At 27.9% G+C, this 22,810-nt stretch overlaps 1 protein-coding gene across 3 annotated transcripts in view; it reads right to left on the bottom strand.

Annotated features, from left to right (window-relative positions):
* The window catches only part of LOC142330556 (UDP-glycosyltransferase UGT5-like), a 78,571-nt gene that overhangs the window by 7,606 nt on the left and 48,155 nt on the right, over positions 1-22,810 (bottom strand). For 2 of the 3 annotated variants that reach the window (XM_075375906.1, XM_075375907.1), the window contains exons 2-3: positions 6,287-6,509; positions 1,354-1,573 (exon numbers count right to left, since the gene is read on the bottom strand). In XM_075375906.1, coding sequence (XP_075232021.1) covers positions 1,354-1,573; positions 6,287-6,509 — 443 coding nt within the window. Of the gene's footprint in view, positions 1-1,353; positions 1,574-6,286; positions 6,510-13,514; positions 13,842-22,810 lie in introns of those variants that run through there. The other variant, XM_075375908.1, reaches the window with a different exon arrangement.

Genomic DNA, 22,810 nt, shown 5'->3' with positions numbered 1-22,810 from the left:
GTAAAGCATTAATCCTTGTTGGAAGAAATGTTCATTTACTTCTGACAGTGTTAAAGACAGACCACGTAGTGGATGAAAGAAGTAGCCAATGCAAACTGTGTCATAATCGCCAATTCAACTGAGCAGTCTCCAATATAAAATTTTGAATATGCAATTTATTGGAGTTCAAGGAACCAGGAGTCAGGTTTCCTGGAGTAAGGTTCATGCAGCTAATATCTCGATTTCAGGACAAAAATATCATGAAATGTATCTGGGTATAATGGGATGTGGCTTCTGCTAATTTTGCTCTATGAGTGTGTGATTTTCTAAATGAATTATTTCCAGGTAGCTGTATCAATCATGATTCACATATCACTGGACCCATTTCAATGGCCACCATTGAAACAGCATACACAGATCCGCTGGATAAATAATTTGTGATTTTGTTTCCAGATATTTTCAAATATTGAAATGATTCTTGTTTTAATTTAAAATTATAATGCAGTATTTTTCTGTCACATTCGATCTGGTTTGTTTATAACAAAAATCAAATTTCTTAAACTCTTCTAGTCACTCTTACATACATAGTTAGAATTAAATTCTCAGAATTCAATTCTCTGCAAATATTTACAGACTTTTCAACAAAATTATTGTTCATCAAACCTAAAAAATGAAATTAAAAATTATTTTTATTCAGTTCTGAAACCTGTTTTATTCAATTTTCAGACCAAAAACCATATAAAACCATTAAATTTACTCCTTAATTAAAGTTCAAAGAAATTCAGTGTGACTTCATTTTATCCTTGAAACAGAAATCAGGGGAAAATTTTTTGCAACTGTAACTTGAAAATAAAACATTTCTGCACACATTTTTATAAACTTTGTTTTTACCTTTAAAACATATTCTGATAATTTGTAAAACACGCCTGAAATTTTTCCTGTTTTGACTGTGAGGCTCTGTATATATATACATAGAATATGCATTCAGTTACAAAAATTCATTATTTCTTCTATATTCAAATTAATAGAATATTCTCAATTTAAAAAAAGGCATTATTATTTGGTAAATTAAATTTAAATCAATATTTTTATTTTATTATTACCCTCAACCAACTTCTATGATGGAGTGGTAATATTTCTGGTTTTCATCAGAAATGTGGTTTTGAATCCCAGCCTAGCTTGGCATTTTTCACACATTATAAAAATCCATCTGTTTCAATGACTGTAATTTGAGTTAGCCTTTAATTACTTAAAAAAGGAAATAAAAAAATTTTACTAAATTAATTATTTATGATAATGAAATTACTAATATTACAAAAAGAAAAAGATTAAAACAAAACCACAACTGTTTTTACTGTTTTAACATTTACTTACTTAGGATCATCTAATATTCTTCTTATAGCATTCTCTAATGTTTCTTTATTTAAGTTTTTGAAATCTAGTCTTATACCAGCTCCAGCTGCTTGCACTGCTTCTACATTAACGGCTTGATCACCATAGAATGGCATTCCTATTATAGGAACACCACTATACACTGCTTCTGTTGTACCGAGTAATCCACCATGCGATATAAAAATTTTAATATTTGGATGTGCTGTCACAAAAAATAAAAGTAAATCCAAGATAAAATTCACACTTACTCATTTCATTGTTAAAAAAATAAACAAATATGTTTCACTTATGATTAAACATATTTAAAAATAATTCAAACTTAGATTGTAAAAGTCTTTAAGAATTCAACTCTGTGGAAAATCATTTTTTATTATTTTCTTGCTTCAATATAATTTTAATCAATGATGATAAAAATTAATCTCCATAAAATATAGAATTTTTAGGTTCTCCCAGGAAAAAACCTTTTTATCTCTTATATTTTTTCTGTTTATTTTATCATTGTTACTGCATAATTCTCCTATTATTTCCCTTCATTTTCTTTACATTTGTTTTTTGTACACATTTTGTTATTTCTGAAATATTTACAAGCATCATTTTCCCAACTTTTTTTTGTATTAATTTAGAATTATTCATAATCATAAATAAACACTATTATTCCACTTTATTTTAAATTTTCTTCTACTTTGTAGTAAAATTCTGCCTATTAGCATTTAAAATAATCTAATGTTTATTGGAATTAATTTGAGGGAGGATCAAATATGTAACACTCCATCTAAATATTTCAGAATGAATATTTACCTATCTACCCTCTTATCTATTTGACAGTTTGTATTTTTATCCCTCCAAATTCATTCACATCATACATGAATGACCGATGCAATACTGGTAGAATTTACTGAATGAGATTATTAAGATGTAAATTTAAACTTTGCCCATGTAAGTGTTGTAAGAAAATTAGCTTTTTGGAGGGTAGATTATGGAACAGGTAAGGCCAGGTATATGTTTCTAAATTCAAATCTTCATTGATAATGAATATTAAACTAAGGTTTTATTATTAAAATAAATCACAAATATGTACTATAATCCTCCTTGAAGAATTGTAATTGTGTATGTTGTGAAACAGCTCTAATCAAGGTTCTACTGCAGTTTCCCTTTATCCAGCCAGGCAAATTCTGTGCAGTTCCTTGTTATTTTCATCAAGCAGTATATTTATATAATGTTTAATTACTATATAATGAATTATTATAATCTATATCATCTATTATTAAGTGCCAATTAGAACTAAATATTTTTATCTACTTACTATTCAAAAATCTCTGGTTTCTTGATAATATAATATTATTTTATATATTGGTCCTGAAAGATTGATTATTTTTCATAAATTTATTATTATAAAATTATTCTTAAAAAAAATTTAAACATGAATATTTGTAATGTTTCCATAAAATATATTCGATTAATTTTCAAACATCACCTACTGTATGTATTTATTATTATTGGTTCATACTTTTAAACCCAAAATTAGAAAGGAAAACTAAGCTCAATTGTGAGTACGTAATTTATTAAAGCAATGAAAGCTTTACTAGTACTACTTTCTGAGCTTGAGTAATTTAAAATATTAACAGGTTGCATTTATCTCAAGTTGGAGGGTATTAAATAAGCGTTTATATTTGTAGGGTTTTAGTTTCCAAGTAAACTGCAAAAAAAGTGTAAAATGCTGAGTTCTGTAAAAGATTTACTATATAATTTCTCATAATCTCATTCCACGCATTCGGCTGAATTTAAACAGCTTTCATCTTTTATCCCCAAAACATAGTCATCAGCAAAATTCAGAGTTTGCCCTTTTCCCTTACCATTGTCTGTCTTGGTTTCCTAACTTCAATAACAACATTAAATAATGTTGGAAATAAATTATATCCAATTTGATACCACTTCTTATTGTATTGTCAAATGATTCCTTGCCAGGCAATTCTGTGCATTTAATTTAAAATTTTAACTTTTATAATAACACTCTGAACAAACAGCACAATAAAACAATTTTAAAAACCTAGTTAATCTTTTACAGCATTTTCATCAGTTGGTGCTGATGTTGCAGTTGGCAAATTGTTTTAAGTAGGCAGACCACATTAAGGATGCAGTTGTAAAGTGTTTGTAATTTGAACTGTATCTGTTCTTTTAGTATATTGTTGTGGTGTGTATTTGTATGGTTGTCTATTTCATTATAGATAACCATCTATTATTTAAGCGTGTTAAGGGTGGTCTTTTTTTTGTGTGCAAGTAGAATAAGATGTCAGTGCTGGATTTGTGATTTGTATCTATACTACTATAAAGTATTTTTAAGTATTCATTATTTCTTTAATTAAAACCACATTCAATTTGACCAATCCAGAGAACTGCATAATTTAAAATTTTTAGTTTACGTTTTCTATTGGTATTGTGTTCTTTCGCGCTTATATTATATATTCATCATTTGTTTTGATTGTTTTTTCTGAAGGCTACAGTGCATCTAGATTTTTAAATTTTTATCAAGCTATTTTCTTTGAGTCTTATATGGCATATGTTATTCAATTTATTTTTTTTATTTTTAATTATTTTGTTAGAAGTGAATCGGAGAGTTCTGTTAAATTCATTCTTGTCTCAGGTATTTTATAATGTTGAGGCTTTATAGAGTTGAGTCTTCTAGTCTTCTAAGTGATCTTCAGGCAATATGAGAAGTATGTTGAGTAGCTAAACTGTAACATTAATCAACATTTGCTAACGACTTTACAGTCACAAATCAAAAAGTCCCTGACACAGACAACAACCTTGATTTTTTCTTCTTGTATTTTACACGATTGAATATTATGAAATGTGCTTGCCTAATTAAAAAAAACATCGACTGGTACTGGTATGAAAACAACAACACCACCAGTCACTGTTGATAATCTCAAAGATGACTGAAAACATTTTATTACATGATTTGGTTCAGTATGTCAGTAAAATTTTAAACTGCTGTCAGCAATAGTCTCAGATAAAAACATAACAGATCTCTATATACTCCTTTAAATCTATGTAGTTCTTGATACCCATCTTCCTTATTCCCCAATTTTTTTATGTTAGTTTTATAATTTAAAATCGTCAAGAATAAGATGATTTAAGAATCTGAAGGTATCTCTCCAACAGCAGGTTCAGGTTTATTACTTTTAGTGAATAATATATTAATGACAGTATTAATAATCAATAAAATAGAGTGATACTGTGTTAGAATAATTTGAAAAACCTTATATGCATACATATTAAAAAGTATACGTATTTAAAAATAAAATTTTGCAGCTCAAATAAAAAATTATATCAATATTTCCATTAAAAGGCATTTTAGAAACAAAATAAATAATTATACATTTTTTAAATATTTTCTAAATTGCGTTATTATTATTTTTTTCTTTCTTGCTTATGAGTGTCTTCTAAATGCATAACTAATCCATTAAGTAACTCCATGTTTTTAATTTTTAAATTTAAAGCTATGGAATAATCAGATAATTAAACAATAAATTTTCAATGAAATATTACAATGATATCTTTCTTGTATTTTAAAATAATATTAACTTATTAAATTTTGAATTGTTATCTAATGGATCAAAATGAACTACAAAAACACTTGCAATGAGAGAAACATGGCACAGAAAGAAAGAGAGAGAGAGAGAGAGAGAGAGAATGAGAGTATATACAGGTGTCCCATATAAAACGCAACCCATCAATCGCTCATCCATGAAATTTCAAAAGTCAAGTTTCTTCCCTACTCATTACTGAAATGGACTCGTCCAACATCTGAACATCGCGGCGACGCAGTAGAACACTACCGATAGTAACAACAATGCACTTATAACGTTCAGTGTATTGCTAGAGACAAGATGGTGTTTTCGCTAGATGAACGTGTTTTCATTGTCGAGTAGTACTTCAGTACGAAATCAGTGATTTAGTACATAGGTACTAAGAGATTTATTTCGCCATAAGTACCCAGATAAACCAGCTCCTAACAAAACATCAGTATTAAGGTTAGTCGCAAAATTTAGAGAGACCGGTTCTGTTAATAACAAGGAACACAAAAGATCTGCGTCAGTGTTGAATACAGATACAGTCACTGAAATCAAAGACCGATTACTCGCCTCGCCAAATAAATCGATCAGACGTTTGTCTGCTGAAATTAATTTGTCTAGATCAACTGTTCATCGGGCGACCAAACGATTACAATTACGACCTTATTGCATTCAAACGGTTCATCAACTTCCTGAGCCCGACAAAGAAAAACGGCTACAATATTGTCAACGCTTCCGTCGATTTCTGCGCGAGGGAATTAATGTTATGAATTCGTTATTTTTCACAGATGAAACACGGTTTCATTTGGATGGCTACGTAAACAGCCAAAACAATAGAATTTGGAGCGCTGAAAATCCCCACGTTTATCACGAAAAACAATTACACCCGCAGAAGTTGGGCGTGTGATGCGCGATATCGCGGAAAAAAATATTTCTACGGGGTTACCTCAAAGAAAACGCCTACAGCAACAAACCACGAACACTTGAACAATTGAAAGTCAATATTGAACAAGCTGTATTAAATATCCAGCCACAAACTTTGAAAAAAGTTGCAAGAAACGCTGTAAAAAGAATTGAAGCTTGTATTCAAGAAGATGGCGGCCACTTCCAACATTTACTCTAAATGTAAGGTAATGGATGGTAATAATAAAAATTACATTTAAATTTACACATGCCTTTTTATTATTTCAATACCTACCAATATAAGGTTGGGTTGCGTTTTATATGGGACATCCTGTATATATATATATATATATATATATATATATATATATATATATATATATATATATATATATATAATACTAGCAGTTTTAAAATAATTTTTTTTCAAAACTTACCTAGAACATCTCTTTGTGGCATCCATTTAAGAAGTTTAACATTATCTGGTTTATCAGGCATTGTTTCTGTTTCCCATTTCCATAATACTCTTTGTGGTAATTTAGAAAATACTTCTATTAAATCTAATCTCTTTTCTTCTGGTAACGTTGAAGCTTTTAACATCGAACCCATACAGAAATATATGACACCATGTGAGGATTCATTTATAAACTTTTCCAGGTCCTAAAACAAAATAAAAAAGAATGAGAATATTAATTTAATCCCAGCTAATAAAAAAATTTGTTTTATTATTCGTGCATAAGAGAAGACAAAAATTAAAAGATAGTTGATGTAGGAAATAATGTAAAGCTGTAATTTTAAATTTATTATAAAAAAAATAGAAACTAGACTCAAAATTAAATACGTAATCTGAAAATACAAAGACATATTAAATTCAATGCGAACAGAAAGCATTATAAACAAAAGTTAAAGAGAATTATACATTTAAATACTTTCCAAGGTTACACTTAAATACTAATAAAATTAAAATTCTGTATTTTCATAATACTATTTCAACCTAAGTCTTCAAAAGAGTAAATTATTCAAAGACAGAACGTCACTTACAAAAGTAAAAACTTTAAAAAAATAAACAAGTTACATTTTATTAAAATAATTACGATAAATATAATTATAAATTAGTATTGACATAATATTACAGAGATCAAAAAAATCTTATAAATTATTTACTTTTAGTATTCTAAATACGTATTTATTTACAGATTTAAAAATTAACAAAAACTTCCTCCTGACTGAAACATATATAAAACTAAAACGAAAACCATTATCTCCTTATTTCTCTTCCTTAAGACAATGCATTTTAATCGATATTCAATTCAAAGAAGTTACAAAAAAATTCAAACCAAAACATATTTATCAACATCGTTCACGCGGCTACAAAAAAAATATTTTTGGGATTGTATTAATTAACTTATTACTAGCATAAATAAATTGCCAATTAAATACTGTAATGTCGGAATAGTAACGTCTGTAACTATTCATAATAGTAGTTTGTCTCGGAACCAATATATTTTTACTCTCAATAGCAGAACTATTGTAATATTTCAATACATTTTTTTGTATAATTGTCTTATACAAAGACAGTACTTTCCCAAACACTCAAATTGTATTGAAAGAGACTACACAAACAGGATAGTAAATTTTTCATAGATTATTAAACATTTAAATGTTTTTTAATCTAAAAAATTTACAGCAAAATTTTGAATTTTAGAAATTTTTAAATAAACATTATTATGTAACTTTAAACAATCATTGATATTATGTTGCAAGTGGATGGCTGTTATATGAATAATTTGTCACAAAAGAGAAATCCATTTAGTTTGTATTTACAGATTAACATAATAATAAAATATTATCACATTAAAATATTACTGAGGATGTAAAATTATTATTTTTTTTGCATTTACTTCCAGTTCCATGGAAAGATTTACTTGAGTTATCCAAATCATGAAAGAAATATGATTTAAATACTTTATATATTGTCAAAGAATATATGACTGTTATTTTCTTAGAAATAAAAAAATATGGATTTATTACATCAAGAATAGCTGTATATGATGGTTAGAATGTGAAAATATGTGGTTAGAATGAAAATAAATATGTCAGTGAACTAGTAAGTTTCTTGCTTGTTGTTGGTGAAATAATAAACAAAGAACATGTATTTTCACAACATATGTGCACAAAGTATCAGGAGATTAATTATAAACCAATGTATTCAAATTAGTGCAATTATTATTGCAACTATATCAGTGAGGCTGAAATAATGATCATTGATCCAATTAAATACTGTTTTTTTTTGTGAATATCCTTTACCATTTACAAAAACTATGAAACTTTTATAATTTACATTCGCTAACCTACTAATCAACTAGCTGCATAATAAACAAAACAAAAATTACTATTTTTATTTATTCCTATAATAAATTGCTGAATATCTGTAAATAACATATTGATAACATGAAAACAATTCTTTTGTCTGGTTTAATAGAGATGGACAGTTATTTATTAAGAATAAATGACCATTTTTTTTCTTTTTAGCAAAAATTACATTACATATTCATAAATTTAAAAAAACAAGAATAAGTTAACATATTTAATTTTCTAAATATCAGTCTACATGACTCATATTACTGGGTGCCAGATAGTAATCAGACAGTCCATTTTTATATCTTAAAAACCCATTCTGACTGTTTATTGGAGCCATATGAGTTGATATTACACTTTAGATGAGATATGTATAAATAATAAATATTTTACAATGATGGCAAGCTTAAAGTTTTATTAACGTGTTTCAAAGCAAAATAATGCATTTGATTTTGATGCTAATGAAATCATCAATTTAATCACCCCAAGAGAATTTGACATAAAATAAAACACTAAGAAATTTTGTTTTATGGGAGACAGAAATAGTAAAGTTATTATTAATGAAAATTCTATTCACACAATCAGCAATATACCAAGTTGCATAACGCAATGGTTTTAACTAAATTTAATTAGATAATGACCATCTTCCAATGAATCTTATTATAAATATTGTTATCAATAAATATTTGTTCCATCACTTTCTTCAAGTCTACTATTGTAATTGTGCTGTTTTAAAACTTTTTGGAAAAAAAAGGCATAATCTTATAAATATTTTTGTTCAATATAAAAATTACAAAAATTGGATTTAGAAAACAGATTTAAATACATTTTAATTTCCTTTTCTTAATCAAAATATAGTTTCTATGTTAAACAGATAAAAGATTTTTTTTTAATTTAGCAAATAAAAATATTTGGCTGTAGAAAACAAAAAATAAAAATTGGTATAATAAAAGTTTACTTTTATTTTAGAAAACCTTGGCTATTTTTTCTAGAAATATGTTCTTGATAATGAAAAAGTTTCTTTCTGGGAGATTTTATTATTGCACTATTAGATATGAGAATTGTGACCTCCACTTACTCAACACAAGACAAACATGTTACACTGTACAATTAAATTGATTAAATAGTTAAAAAAATTCATATTCTAAACAATTGAATTTTATAAATGAATATACTCATGGCATTAATTAATCTAAATTAAAAATTCATTTCAATCATTGTAAGTTTTAAACATATAAGGAACATATGACACACCATCAGGATTATCGAAATGTGAGTAGGCGCAAGAGTTAAGGACATGAATTTAAAACAGAATAGTAGGTGATTTAAATATATGAGAAAATATAAGTAATGCATCCATATCAAAAAGTTTTGTTATTACTAAATCAACCTTTTTTATGTGATTTTATTAATTATTGAATTTTTGGTCTCGTAAAAAAATAATGTTATTTTTGAAATGATATTAAATTTTTTAATTCCAAGAAACTTTTCAAATTTCTTCTTAAAATACATTTATGTCCAATTTATAAAACACCAATGTGGTATATGTTTCTGTATTTATTCATTTTATTGGTAGTTTTACTGAAAATGTACTAATAGTCACTTCATTATTACAGATTGCTAATTCATTTATGTATGTTTCAAGTGCTAGAAAGTGAGTTTAAATACCAATCAGTAATACAACACAAATACATGATGTGTTTAATCCTTGTATTAAAACAAAGAATAACAGTTTTTAGCGTAAAATGCATTGTTACCGTTATCATTTTTTGAATTAATATATTCATTGATATGTTATTATTTTAAAACAAATTTTATGTTTATATAATTAACTTTTTTCCTTAAACTATTTAATGTACCAATTTATAATTCTTTTTCTCTATTATTGTATTCTAATATATCCACAGAACAAATATAGATCACTTTTTAAAACTAATTCACAGTAAGTTCTTTTTTAAAACTATTTATTTAAGTTTTAAAATCAAAATACACAGTTTATATAATGTTAATAAATAATATTTTTTATCAAAATATTCTTTTATTTGAGAAAATATTTCGTTTTTTAATATTGCTTATAAATTTATTCTAGAATGAAGAGAATTTTTTAGGTTATCATTTTGTACTATAAGTCAACGTTTATAAAGTTATTAATATTAAACATTTACGTAGTAATTTATCAGTCTCATTAAACAGAAAATTATAATTATATAACTCAAACTGACTTACATTTTTGTTGAAGTGTTTTTTTTTCATAAAAGTCTTTTCTTGATTCTTTGTGCATACACCACTAAAGTTTTATGATTTGGATTAAAAGAAAAAAACAATCTTTTGTTTTTAATTAAATTAGGATTTAATAATACAGAAATATAATTAATTATTCTTCTATTTATTTTTATAAATTTAATTTGTTAATTTTGCTATTTACAGTTGCTGCTGCACAGTAAAAATGATTTTTTAAATATATAATATAAATAATTAATAATAATAATATGATATTAAAGAAATAATAGTGTTTACAAGATTACAAAAATAGATTTGTCAGTAGACAAAATTTTCAAAAAATCATTTTTAAAGTAAGTTTTGGTACATCATGTTTTTCAAGAAAATTTAAAAGTCTATTTTGCCCAATTTTTTTCAAATAATCAAGACAGTATGGATAGTTGCAAGATTTATTTAATATTTTGAATAAATATTTTGACTTTTTTAGGATGTGTAATAAAAATAAAAGATTTAAGTCGAGTAGAAATACTCCATTCATAAAAGACTGATAAATTTGCAAATAGAAAAAAATAATAGTACATAAAACTTATTTTGTAATAAGGTGTAATTATTTCATTAAATCAAATTGAATATTTACCCACTTTATTTAAAATTAATATCGTAACTATTTGACTACAATCAGAAATACTTATCAAAACTATTCCTACTACTTTATCTGAATCTGTTCAATATCATGTTTTTCACAATATTAGCAAAAAGATTTTGAACTCATGAGTTGCCGGAAAATGAAACATGATAACAGAATAATCATCCTTCTATAATTTCAATAAAAAGATTTCTTCTGTGATAGAACATCCTGTTTTGTTTAAAAGTGTTATGCGATTCACCGGCCTTATGTAGCCTCTTTTGTCAATCAAACTTTAAAAGATAAAAGTTTAATTCAGATTATATCAGTGATTATTAATGTAGCAGAGTAACAGATAGATACAAAAAATTATAAAATGATTGAAACCATTAATTTGTTAAATAAACGTTTAGAATTAAAACATAAAAATGAACAGACACTACAGCTTTATTATTATAGATAATTATATGAAAACATTGAACATAGTGTTTCTTACCTCAACAATAAAATATACTCAAAACTAATTTTAATTTTAATTAAAGCATAATACGTTATTGTTGTTATCATTGTTAAAAAGTAAATGAAATGAGTGGTATTAAAACAAAACACTTTAAGTATTAAAACCATCATGTTTAATTTTGAATGTTTATTATTATTATTACTTGTCATTGTTGTCATTATTATTGATAAAATTATTTTTTCTAATTCAATGTTAATATTTAATATAACAATAGATTAAAATTAAATTAAGAAACTTTCAATCTAATTCCTTAAAAATTTAATCCTTAAATGCAGAAAGTGTACATTTCACAGTTTTATAGAATCCGTGGTCAGATGAAGAAGTGATAAATGGAACACTTTGTTTACATACTGTCATTTTTATATGAAAAATAGTTATTATGCAAGAAAATAAATAAAATCAAGAAATTTTTTATTTTGTAAGATAGAATTTAAAATCAAGACAAAAACGATTTCCCAAATGGTGTTTTGTTTTATTTCTCTACTATATACGAGGGTTATTTTTTTTCAAGGTCCAATCGGTCGCGAAATAAAAACTCGCGCAAAAATCGGATGAACCTTTGCGTATATGTATTGCGCAGTGTCTCTAGTATGGCCTTCAATTACGCCGCGTAACTTCGTTTAGTTCTGAACACGCAGCTACCACGTAAACATGTCTACAACAAAAGCATCTCCCGCCAAGTGTGAAGTGCGTGCGGTAATTCGATTTCTTCAGGCTGAGGGGAGTAATGCGGCTGAAATTCATCGACAAATAAGTAATGTGTACGGTGAAACTTCAATGAGTGACAGCAAAGTGCGGCAATGGTGCGGGAACTTTAAAGCAGGACGTACAGATGTTCATGATGCAGGCGGTCAGGGAAGGAAGCGAGTGTCAACCGATGATCTCGTTGAGCGAGTGGATGAGGCGATTCGAGAAAATCGTCGGTTCACTCGTCATTTCTGTATCGAGCGATTTGTTTCCTGAAATTTCAAGGTCAGCTCTCTACACCATTGTGAGAGAGACTTCAGTACCTCAAACTGTGTGTGAGATGGGTTCCCAAGATGCTGTCCGACCATCACAAAACAATGAAATGGATGCCTTCCTAACGTTTCTCCAGCGCTACCACAATGAAGGAGAAGATTTTTTGAACAAAATTGTCATGGGGTCCACTTCGAAACTGAAGAAACAAAAGAACAATCTAGACAGTGGATGCATTCTCATTCTCCCAGTAAACCAAAGAAGTTCAAGCGAACCTTCTCCAACAGAAAGTGTATGGCTACTGTGTTCTGGGACTGGAATGGAGTTTTCTTGATGGAATTCATGGAATGTGGCACTACCATCACTGCAGCCTCATACTGCGTGACTTCAACGTCTACGAAGGGTAATTCAGAATAAGCAAGAGTGGAATGTTGTCATCAGGCGTTGTCTTTTTCCATGACAATGGAAAAACAGCATTCTTTGTTACAGCAGCACACTGCTGCTGTAACAAAGAAGCTCCTGCAGCGTTTTCGTTGGGAAGTGTTTGATCACCCACCATACAGCCCGGACTTGGCTCCATCCGATTTTCACCTCTTTGCTCGCATGAAACGCTGGCTAGGAGGACAACATTTTGGCACAGACATCAAGCTGCAGACCAGCGTAGAAACATGGCTGAAAACACAGGAGGTTCCGTTTATGATGATGGTATTGGAAAGTTGGTACCACGCTATGACAAATGTTTAAATCGGAGTGGCGACTATGTAGAGAAATAGTGTAACTATGTAAGTACTTGTTACAAATTAAATATTTTTTATTTTCACTGTGGTTTTAATTTCGTGACCGATCAGACCTTGAAAAAAAAATAACCCTCGTAGTTATTCACTTATTTTGTCAATAAAACAACGTGGATATTATTTTTCAATTATTTAGAAATTAATTTTATTTATGTTTACATCGAGCCTCTATATATTGTTGAATTATTTACCTGTGGTAACTTTTGAGCTGGTTTTACATGAATTCCACCCACTTCAATTATGTTCGGCACAAATGGTCTTGATCCATATAATGTGTAATGACTGTTGACTAACATCAAACTTGTGGTCTTTCCTAGTTCTATTAAAGATGGTGAATCAATATTTAAATAGTTCTTAATACTATTTTGTGATGTTTCTGTGAATGTGTAGTAAAATGATAATTTATACATTAATATACTCACAGCATTAATTAATCTGTTATAGAAGTTCATGTTGTACGTATCAAAAGGTTTAAATGCGTTGGGTACATATGATACGGAGTCAGGATTACCAAAACGTGAATTAGCCCAAGGGAGTATAGGACACGAACTTAAAGCAATGGTAGGTGCTTTAAATATATGAGAAAATATAAGCAATGCGTCTGTATCAAAAAGTTCTGTTATTATTAAATCAAAATTTTCATGTGATTTTATTAATTCTTGAATCTCTGAACTCTTAAAAAACAAGGTATTATATGAAATGATTTCATCAAATTTTTCAATGACATTAATTACGTTTTGAGGAAACTTTCCCTCATCAGAAATATTTATGTCCAAATTACCAATTTTTATTTTGGTATATGTTTCTATATTTATCCATTTCATTGGTGCTTTTACTGGAAATGGACTAATAACAGTAATATTATGATTACGGTTTGCTAATTCATTTATGTATGTTTCAAATGATAGAAAATGACTTTTAGCACCAAATGGTAATGCAACAAGGATACGTGATGTACTAATTGTTGGTATTAAAAATAAAAAAAATAAAAGCAATAACTTAAAATACATTATTGCAATATTTTATCAAGTAATATTTTTGTGCAGTTGTTTTAGAACAGAATTGTCTTGTTGGTTATGAAAATGAACTTTTTCTCACCAAGTGTATTGTAGTATTTAACGTTTTCCTTATGAAAGTACCTTAATCTTAATATTTTATCTCATATATATATATATATATTAACAATTTTATATCACTTTTGATGATAATTTATTGTAAGTCTATTTTACTAGATCATAAAATGTTACTGAATAAATTAAAGACATTGCACCACTTAATTACATTTGATAACTAATAAAACTTTCGATTTAGCTGTCTTTTATATGTAACTAGATTTGTTTTTTGTAACAGTTTTTTTGTAAGATTAAAATGTTTATTTGATATAATCACCCACTTTAATTACACAATGAAGTGTTTAAGTGATCACTTAAAACCTTTTTTATTGCAGCTCCTTCTACATAATAGTGTTTATCATTCTGATTTAAAGAAAAAGCAATTATTAAATTAATCAGATCAGTTAAATTATTCTACCAGAAAATATAGTTTAGTTCTTTCCACTAATAAATAAGCTTTAATTTCCTTCTTGTTATTCTTATTCATATACCAGGTAATATGGATTTTTATGTCAATGATTACTTCATCGCATCAGCTCAAAGCTTACAGGTGGAAATACAAAGGGTAAATTCTGTAAAGCACAGAATATTAGTTTTTTTGCATTTATTTGTAAAAAATCCCAAGCCTGATCCCCAGAATAAAAGTCTAAAAAACTCCCAGTACTCAAAGAAGGTCGACAAGTATTACAAAGCATTGATTTAAAAGTTTCCATATGCAGTAATTAAAAACTATAAGAAATTTAGTAGTTCTGTTTGCAGGCATGTTATTTCTCCTGGGGAAACTTAACAAATAAATTACTTTCAAAAAGCAGCACTCTGTCCCTTCCATACCACTAAACTTGACTTAAAATTCTCAAATGGTAGTGAAAATCTTGTGACATCTTCTGACGACAAAAATTTATCAAAAATCATAAATTGCAATGTAAAGAAAATTTGGTCCATACTTTTGTTCACTATGTTTTTTTTTTTTGTTTGTTTTACCTCCGAGTCCACAGTCAAGCAATTCATTCCGCAGAGGATGAGATGAATGTTTTGTAGCATGTATGAAAAATGCCATGCCTGACCGGGATTCGAACCCAGGACCTCCGGGTGAAAGGCCGAGACGCTACCACTCGCGCCACGAAGGCTGGTTTTTCACTATGCTGAAAAATTTTATCAGCAGATGAAACTTTTTAAACATCTTGCAATATTATAAATTAGAGAATTAAAACTGATCAAATTATTTTTAAATGAAAAGAGAAAATTTTGCAATTAAAAATTAGGTTATTTTTTTAGTGTTGAAACTTTATCTTTTTTCTAGCGGATGATATGGCTTGTGACTCCTGATTGAAAATCCCTCAGAAGTCTAAATAATTTGATAGGAACAAAATAAAAATTGGTCAACTGGTATCAAATATATGATCAAAAGGTTATCATAAATCAATCAGCTGTTCAACTGTTGGTAAATTTCAATCAAACAAAATAAATCTGTAATTATAACTGAAGTCAGAATCTAATTTTAGAGATTTACTTTTGTGCTAGTCCTGCATCTAGGGTTAATAATTGTTTTAATAAGTGGAATATGTGTTTGACAGAACTTAATGTAAATAACTTTTAAATATTTTATATTTATACCTTACTGACCAATAACGAATCATCAACACTACTATTTATTTTGTGTTTACTTTGTTAGGTTTAGTTCATTGATATTTATGGTCATCATTTTTAGAGTAGGTATTAGTATAGAATTAGCATTGCATCTAATATAACTCATTCATATTGCTTAGTGTAAGTCAATATTATGTAAGTAATAGAATTGTATTATATGATAGTATAAGGTAGTATAATAATAATAACAGAATTAGTTAATAAAATAGTTTTTTTTTGGATAGTATTAGCATAGCACAATGTTTTGTTAGTGTTTTATGTATTATCATACATTTCATTTTGTTGTGATAGTGGTTGAATGGAAGAAAGTTAACTGCACACCAGTTTTAATGTAACCTGGTAAATTAATGTAACCTGTCTTTCTAAATATATATTTAAAAAAAACTATGTTACTCAATAATATTCCCAATCAAACATGGATAATACTTCTTATTAATTTTTTATAAGACCTAAAAGATTTTTACAATAATTAGGAAAAGACTAAAATTCTTACAACATTTTGTGGCCTACTATGTACAAGAATTGCTTGCTGATAGCTGGCATCTTCTAAGGAGGCACTTTGAGTTATTTTCATGAATCAAGGTGCGAGAACTTGTGGTTAATATTTTGCACATTATGAATCAGTGGCTGTTGTACAAACTAGCCGGGTGATCAACTAATATCTGTGCATGAGCAAAGGTTCTGGGTCAATTCCCTTATATTAGCACATAGCAAAAGGAAACAAGATGGTTTTGTACAGATGAAAAAATGTTAAGACTATTCTAGAAAATAAAACTTTGATTTAATGTTTATCTGACATTATTTCCATTCATTGGGCTGGATTAAATATTATTACTGATGATATAAAATTAAATAATCAAACGATGACTGATATTTTTTCATGATGAATTCATGAGAATATTATTTTTTTAATTTTATCTATACAGAACCAAATGTTTTTTTCAGACTTAGATAAGTAAATCCTATTATTGTAGGATTTTCTTCCCATGCGGCTTTTCTGATGCACGGCTTACAGACACAACTTAATTTAAAATATTTATCATTTTATTTAAAAATAATATTTTTTTGTTTACTTAATTCAGTGATTCTAACTAAAACACGTGCACATACAGTATTTAATTTCTGCAGGTGTGGCAGTACTAACGGCCACTTTAAATATTTTTTTTACTCTTTAAATATTATTAATTTATTTAATTCTACCGCTCACCTGTGATGTTACAACATAGAGACAACTACAGCAGGTGTACAGTCAGTGCTGCACTGCTGCTCCTTATGATCAGAGGGGATACTAATGACACACTACACCCACTAGTTTATTTAAAACATTTTTTGGGGTGAGGATGTGTTTTTGCAAAAATTTTTTTTCAAAATTTTATTTTTTAATTGTTAACTTATGTGCCTAAGAAAAATAAGACCTTAAATTAGGTGAAATCTCGAGATTCTGAGGGTGACCTTGCACTGACATTGCTCTACAGCCTCACCCCCTTGACCTTTTAAGTTGAAAATTTAATGCCATCAATGGCCCATATATAGAAGTAATAATCTATCTATTCAAGTTTGGTCAAAATCACTCCAGTAGTTCTGGAGATATAAGGTGGTTTAGGGTACACCTAACACACACACACACACACACACACACACACACACACACACAGAGAGAGAGAGAGAGACATACATACATACATGTGAACATATGGAAAAATTCCATCCAGTTTTTGGGTTCCTTAGGTGTCAAAACATAAAGATCTGGTGAAAACTTCATATGCTCAAATTGGACTGATTACATTTCCCTCTATTGCTATAGTGCTAGTCGGTAAAGTAAACACCTACATTGGATTAAAGCCATAAATTTTATAGGAATTTTTATATTACATCTTAATTCAGTTGTAGGAAGATATATTGTGTAACAGTTTTCTGAACACAAAATAAAAAAGCTTTATCAGTTAGACACTTCATCAAATTACATTATGTAATTTGTATTCGTAACATCTTTGATTTTATGAAATACATGATAATATTTCATAATACTACTGCGTAAGCTCATTATTGTAACCTTGAAGCAAAATCTTTATCTGTGCAATATTATAGTTTATAAAATTAAAAAATGTATAATTTTAAAAACTGAAAATTATTACTGAAAAATAATAGAAAGTTATATGAATTGATAAATTGGTTTTTAGATTTTTTTTTATTCTATATAAATTTATGGACTTTCTAATTACGTTTTATAAACTAAAAAAATAAAAGTTATCTTATTTGTATTAAATTGAAGATTGTTCTGTTTGAAACCATTTCATTATGAGCTTTTTAAAATACAAGAAAAAAATTGTTTACATTTTTTAAAAAGATTTAGAATTTTTTTTCATGTATAACTTACTGGCTCTATAATTAAAAAAAAAAACAAAAAAAAAACAGTCCTGCAAAATATTTAAACATAAGTTAAAATATGAATGTTTTTATTTATTTTCATAACATTTCAGGTTTTTTGATATAGGTTTCAGATGATTTCTGATAATTTTGATGTGACTGGAGATGAAAAATTGACATTTTTTTAAAGACTTGCCTTTGTCAGAATAAGCTCCAAAACATATTCCAACAATAGAATACCAGAATATAAAGTTAGAGAAATTTTGCAGGTTCCAATTTTTTTTTTTTAAAAAAGGTGTGTCCTACCTATATATTTCTAAACTCTTTGGAAACAAATTTCACAATCTACAAGATACGACAAAATAATAATTTATTAAACACCATCATTTGATGATTAGGAATGACCAGCAATTCCCTGACGATTAGGGGCAGGCATGTAAAATATCCAGCCGGGGAGCTGACCTGCTATGTCAGACATAGCAAAGAGAAGGAAGGCTACTTCCTTCTCTTTGCGAGAAGGTGAAAAGGCTACTCCCTTGGGCTGAAGTAAGGACACTTACTTCATTGTATGTCCGACATAGGAAAGTAGGGATAAAAAAAGGAATGACCAGTAGATTTTCACCACCATTAATATTAAAGCAGAAGATTCGTTTAAAACGCCTAAATACCTAGGACATTTTATAATCAAGGTAAAGTAATGATACCAATAAAAGAAAGATAAAGAGAGAGAAAGAAATAATATATGTGTGTTAATACAGTTTCATACATTTTTTTCTAAGATTGAGAAACGAGGCTTTTTGCTTCTTAGTTCCTTTATTACTTCTTTCATTTATGAGTTATAAAGCAGCCAAAATAACATATATTTCTTTCCTAAAGTGAAAATGATTGTATCATTGTTTATGTTCTTTAATAGTTGCATATTTAATTTAAAACTGTGCAATGGTATGATTATTATCTGTGGAATTTGGAATTTAAATTAAAATCATAAAATATTGAGTGTTCTTGCACATTTAGTTTTTCTGTTTAAGAAATGTTTAAATATACATTTTATATGTAAAAAAAAAAATCAATAAAAGAGGGATTTTCTTGAAAGGTAACCCTCTTTTTCCAGTTGAATCTTAGTCATTTTATAAATGTATATTTTTTTATGGTTATTTCACCATATAAGGTCAAAGCTTGTTCATGGGAATACGGAATTGAAATTTTGTAGCATATAAAAATTCCATGTTTGACAGGGATTCGAATCTAAGACAGAGGTCTCAGATTTGAAAGGCCAAGACACTAACACTAATGGTAATTATAAAATAATTTCTTTTCAAAAAAAAAATGAAAGAGGTACATAACTGTCCCAGCCTTGCTGGGTATGCAAGAAAAGAATTATGTAAAAACGTATTCTACTCTCGAGTAAAATTTTGAGGTACAGGAAAGACAGCGACCGTATCACCCCTCCCCCTTGATCAGTTGTAACTAAAATTAAATGTCATCAATAATTTGAGTTCAGAAGTCATTGTACAAAATTTCATAGATACTAATTAATCCAGTTTTAAGATATCAACCAAAATAATAACTAATTGTGAAATAACATCAGTGGTTCATATATAGAAATTATCAGGTCAAAATTCATTCAAATAGATCAATCCAACCTGGAGATGTCAAGTAAAAAGCAGGCCAACATACACACACATATATATTCATACATATATCCTTCTTGAATTTTCCAAAGCTGAAATTGGGATTTTTCATTAAAGGGAGTCATGAAATATTAAGATCTCTGAAAACGCCAACATGTAAAATATGACTCAATTTACATATTTGCATTACAATCATATTATCATTATACATAAACCATATAATTAATTCACTGCTGTTTAGTGAAGTGAATTAATAAGAACAAACTAAACAAAAAAGAGGTAGAAAAAAATTGCTTGTGGAAAGTGGTTTTTTTTTTTTACTATATGAATTCATGTTTTTTCCCTTTACTTTTGTTAATTAAAGACGAATTTGACAGTTCTGGAACTACACTAAAAATAAGATCTACAGAAATAAACATTATCTAATACGTAAATTAAATTAAAAATATTCAGCGATTCATTTGTATGTATTATACAAGGTGTTATGTATACTATTTTTATTTTTTAGTATTGTTATGTTAGACAATTAAATATTATTAGTAGAATTCATTTTAGTTTTTAAATTAACAAAACAGTTTATGCTTTTATCATTGTTGTTAAAATAATTATAGTCAGTTATTAATTAAATTACAGTTTTGAGAAAAAATACACGGTTTTCATAATTATCTCTTTATAATCATGTCTATAAATTGCGTTCTGTTCATTTAGTTAGGAATGACAGCAGTAACTTAGTTATTAAATTACTTCTGAACAAAAGCAAAGATCTGTAGAAAAAATGAAGTATTTCATTGTTTAATTTGTTTTATTACACAATAATCATTTGTCTGTGTTGATTTTTGTATGTGTCTTGTTTAATTTCCTACGGCAATCTGGTTAATAACTTATAATTCAGTCAGGTATGTTCACGTGTTAGATAATTTTGAGATCGGAAAAGAGTTTTCCTTAAAGGAGCCAAAGTTTGACTTTTTTAAATTACAGGAAAAATAGTTTATAAAATTATGTGCTTTTGTAGGAAAGGAAGTTTATTAAAAAATCTTTAATTTGTAGAAACAAAATTATCTGTCTCTAATATGTTCTTCTGTTTTGTATTAAAGGTACCCAGTTCTTTAGAGAAACATGGGCAGGATGGATGCCTCCAACTCAAAAGGGTTCTTGAAACACTTCTTTGTGTAGAGCTATTTGTTTTGTTTATTGGTACTGATGTTAATAGAAGGTATCAGTCATTACATTTTTTTGTTGTTATTCACCTCTTTTCTTAATTTCCGATCACTTCTTTTAGAATGGCATTCTGTAGTATTTAACAGGCTATATACTGGATTTATGCTAAGGTTGTGGGTTCTTGTTTTGTTACTATTTCTTTAATATTTGTATGGCTTTGATTTCCAGGATTTTTATGAATGAATGGTTCTCTTCTTGAAGCTAACCTAATAGAAAATGAACTTTTTAATTTTTATATGGTAAAATTTAATTTATTTGAACAATAAAATGATTATTTTATATTATTATTTATTCATTTAAGTATCTCCAAACTAGACGTAATTAGAGTCATCAGAGGTGACGAGAGGTGAATTTTATAATAATTGAATAATGCCAAGTTTCATGGAAATTCAAATCCAGAATCTTCCATAAATTATTATTTTAAAAATTGAATTAATTCCTTTACAAAGAATAAGTTAATGTTTAATAATATTTTAGGTTCTGGATAAACCAATAAACTGAAAAAGTGGACTTTACTGAATAAGGCAAAAAAATAAAACTATAAAGCACACAACTGTATCCCCCTTATATTCTGAGATTTTATTGACATCAGGAATATTGCAGAAGTATCAACCTAGAAAAAAGGGTGCAAAGAAAGATAACATATTAACAGCCAAAGCCACATTTGATAAACTGAGTTAGAGTTTCATGGATAATCTGCAAGATATTCCTAGAATTTGTTGAAATTAATAAAAAGCAGCAGTTAAATTAAGATGCAGAAAGACTGAATGCATCAACAGCAAATATTAGTCACTTTATTAAATTAATGATACAATAAGGAGAGTCTATTGTGAAACTAGAAAAGATTTCCTGCTTTATTAAACTGATAAGTTACTACAATTAACTCAATATTTGAGGCAGTGGTTAACTAGAAATTCCTTTTCTTTTCTGAAAATATCCATAATGAAAGAGTAAATGTTCATTCAATTGATCAAGTTTAATTGATAGAGAAATAACAGACCTTTAAAGGCCAGTTGAAATTTTAGTCATTCATAAGTTTTTCTACTTTATGTTATTGAACAAATAAAAAGGAAAGCTTCACCAAATTAACAGTCAACCTTTGAGGACAGGAGTTGTAAATAAAATCATTTTGAAAAAGTTACAAGCAGACTTGCCACTTCACTTAAGGTAGCAGCTACTCCATTGATTTCTTCTTCTCCAGTAGTGGAGAGAGTGAGTAAATCAACCTATCAATTCTATGAGTGATTTTTATCTGGGGAAAAGAAATCATGGATAAGGAAAGTAGAGAGTGAAGATAGTCAATGTTTAACCAATGGAAAGACTTCAAATTGAACAGATTTACATAGAGATACTATTCAGTCGTGTTTCCAAGGGCCTACACTGATCAAATATTAATAAAAAATGTTAAAACAATTAGAAATAATGATGTCAACAAAAAGATACAAATCTACATAGAATTCTGTTTAAAGATCAAAGTTCCTGAGGGCCTACAAAAATAAACAGTCAGATCAT

The sequence above is a fragment of the Lycorma delicatula genome, chromosome 9 (assembly GCF_047948215.1).
Source record: "Lycorma delicatula isolate Av1 chromosome 9, ASM4794821v1, whole genome shotgun sequence".
NCBI classification, from domain to species: domain Eukaryota; kingdom Metazoa; phylum Arthropoda; class Insecta; order Hemiptera; family Fulgoridae; genus Lycorma; species Lycorma delicatula.
This window is presented reverse-complemented; position numbering and strand designations above follow the sequence as displayed.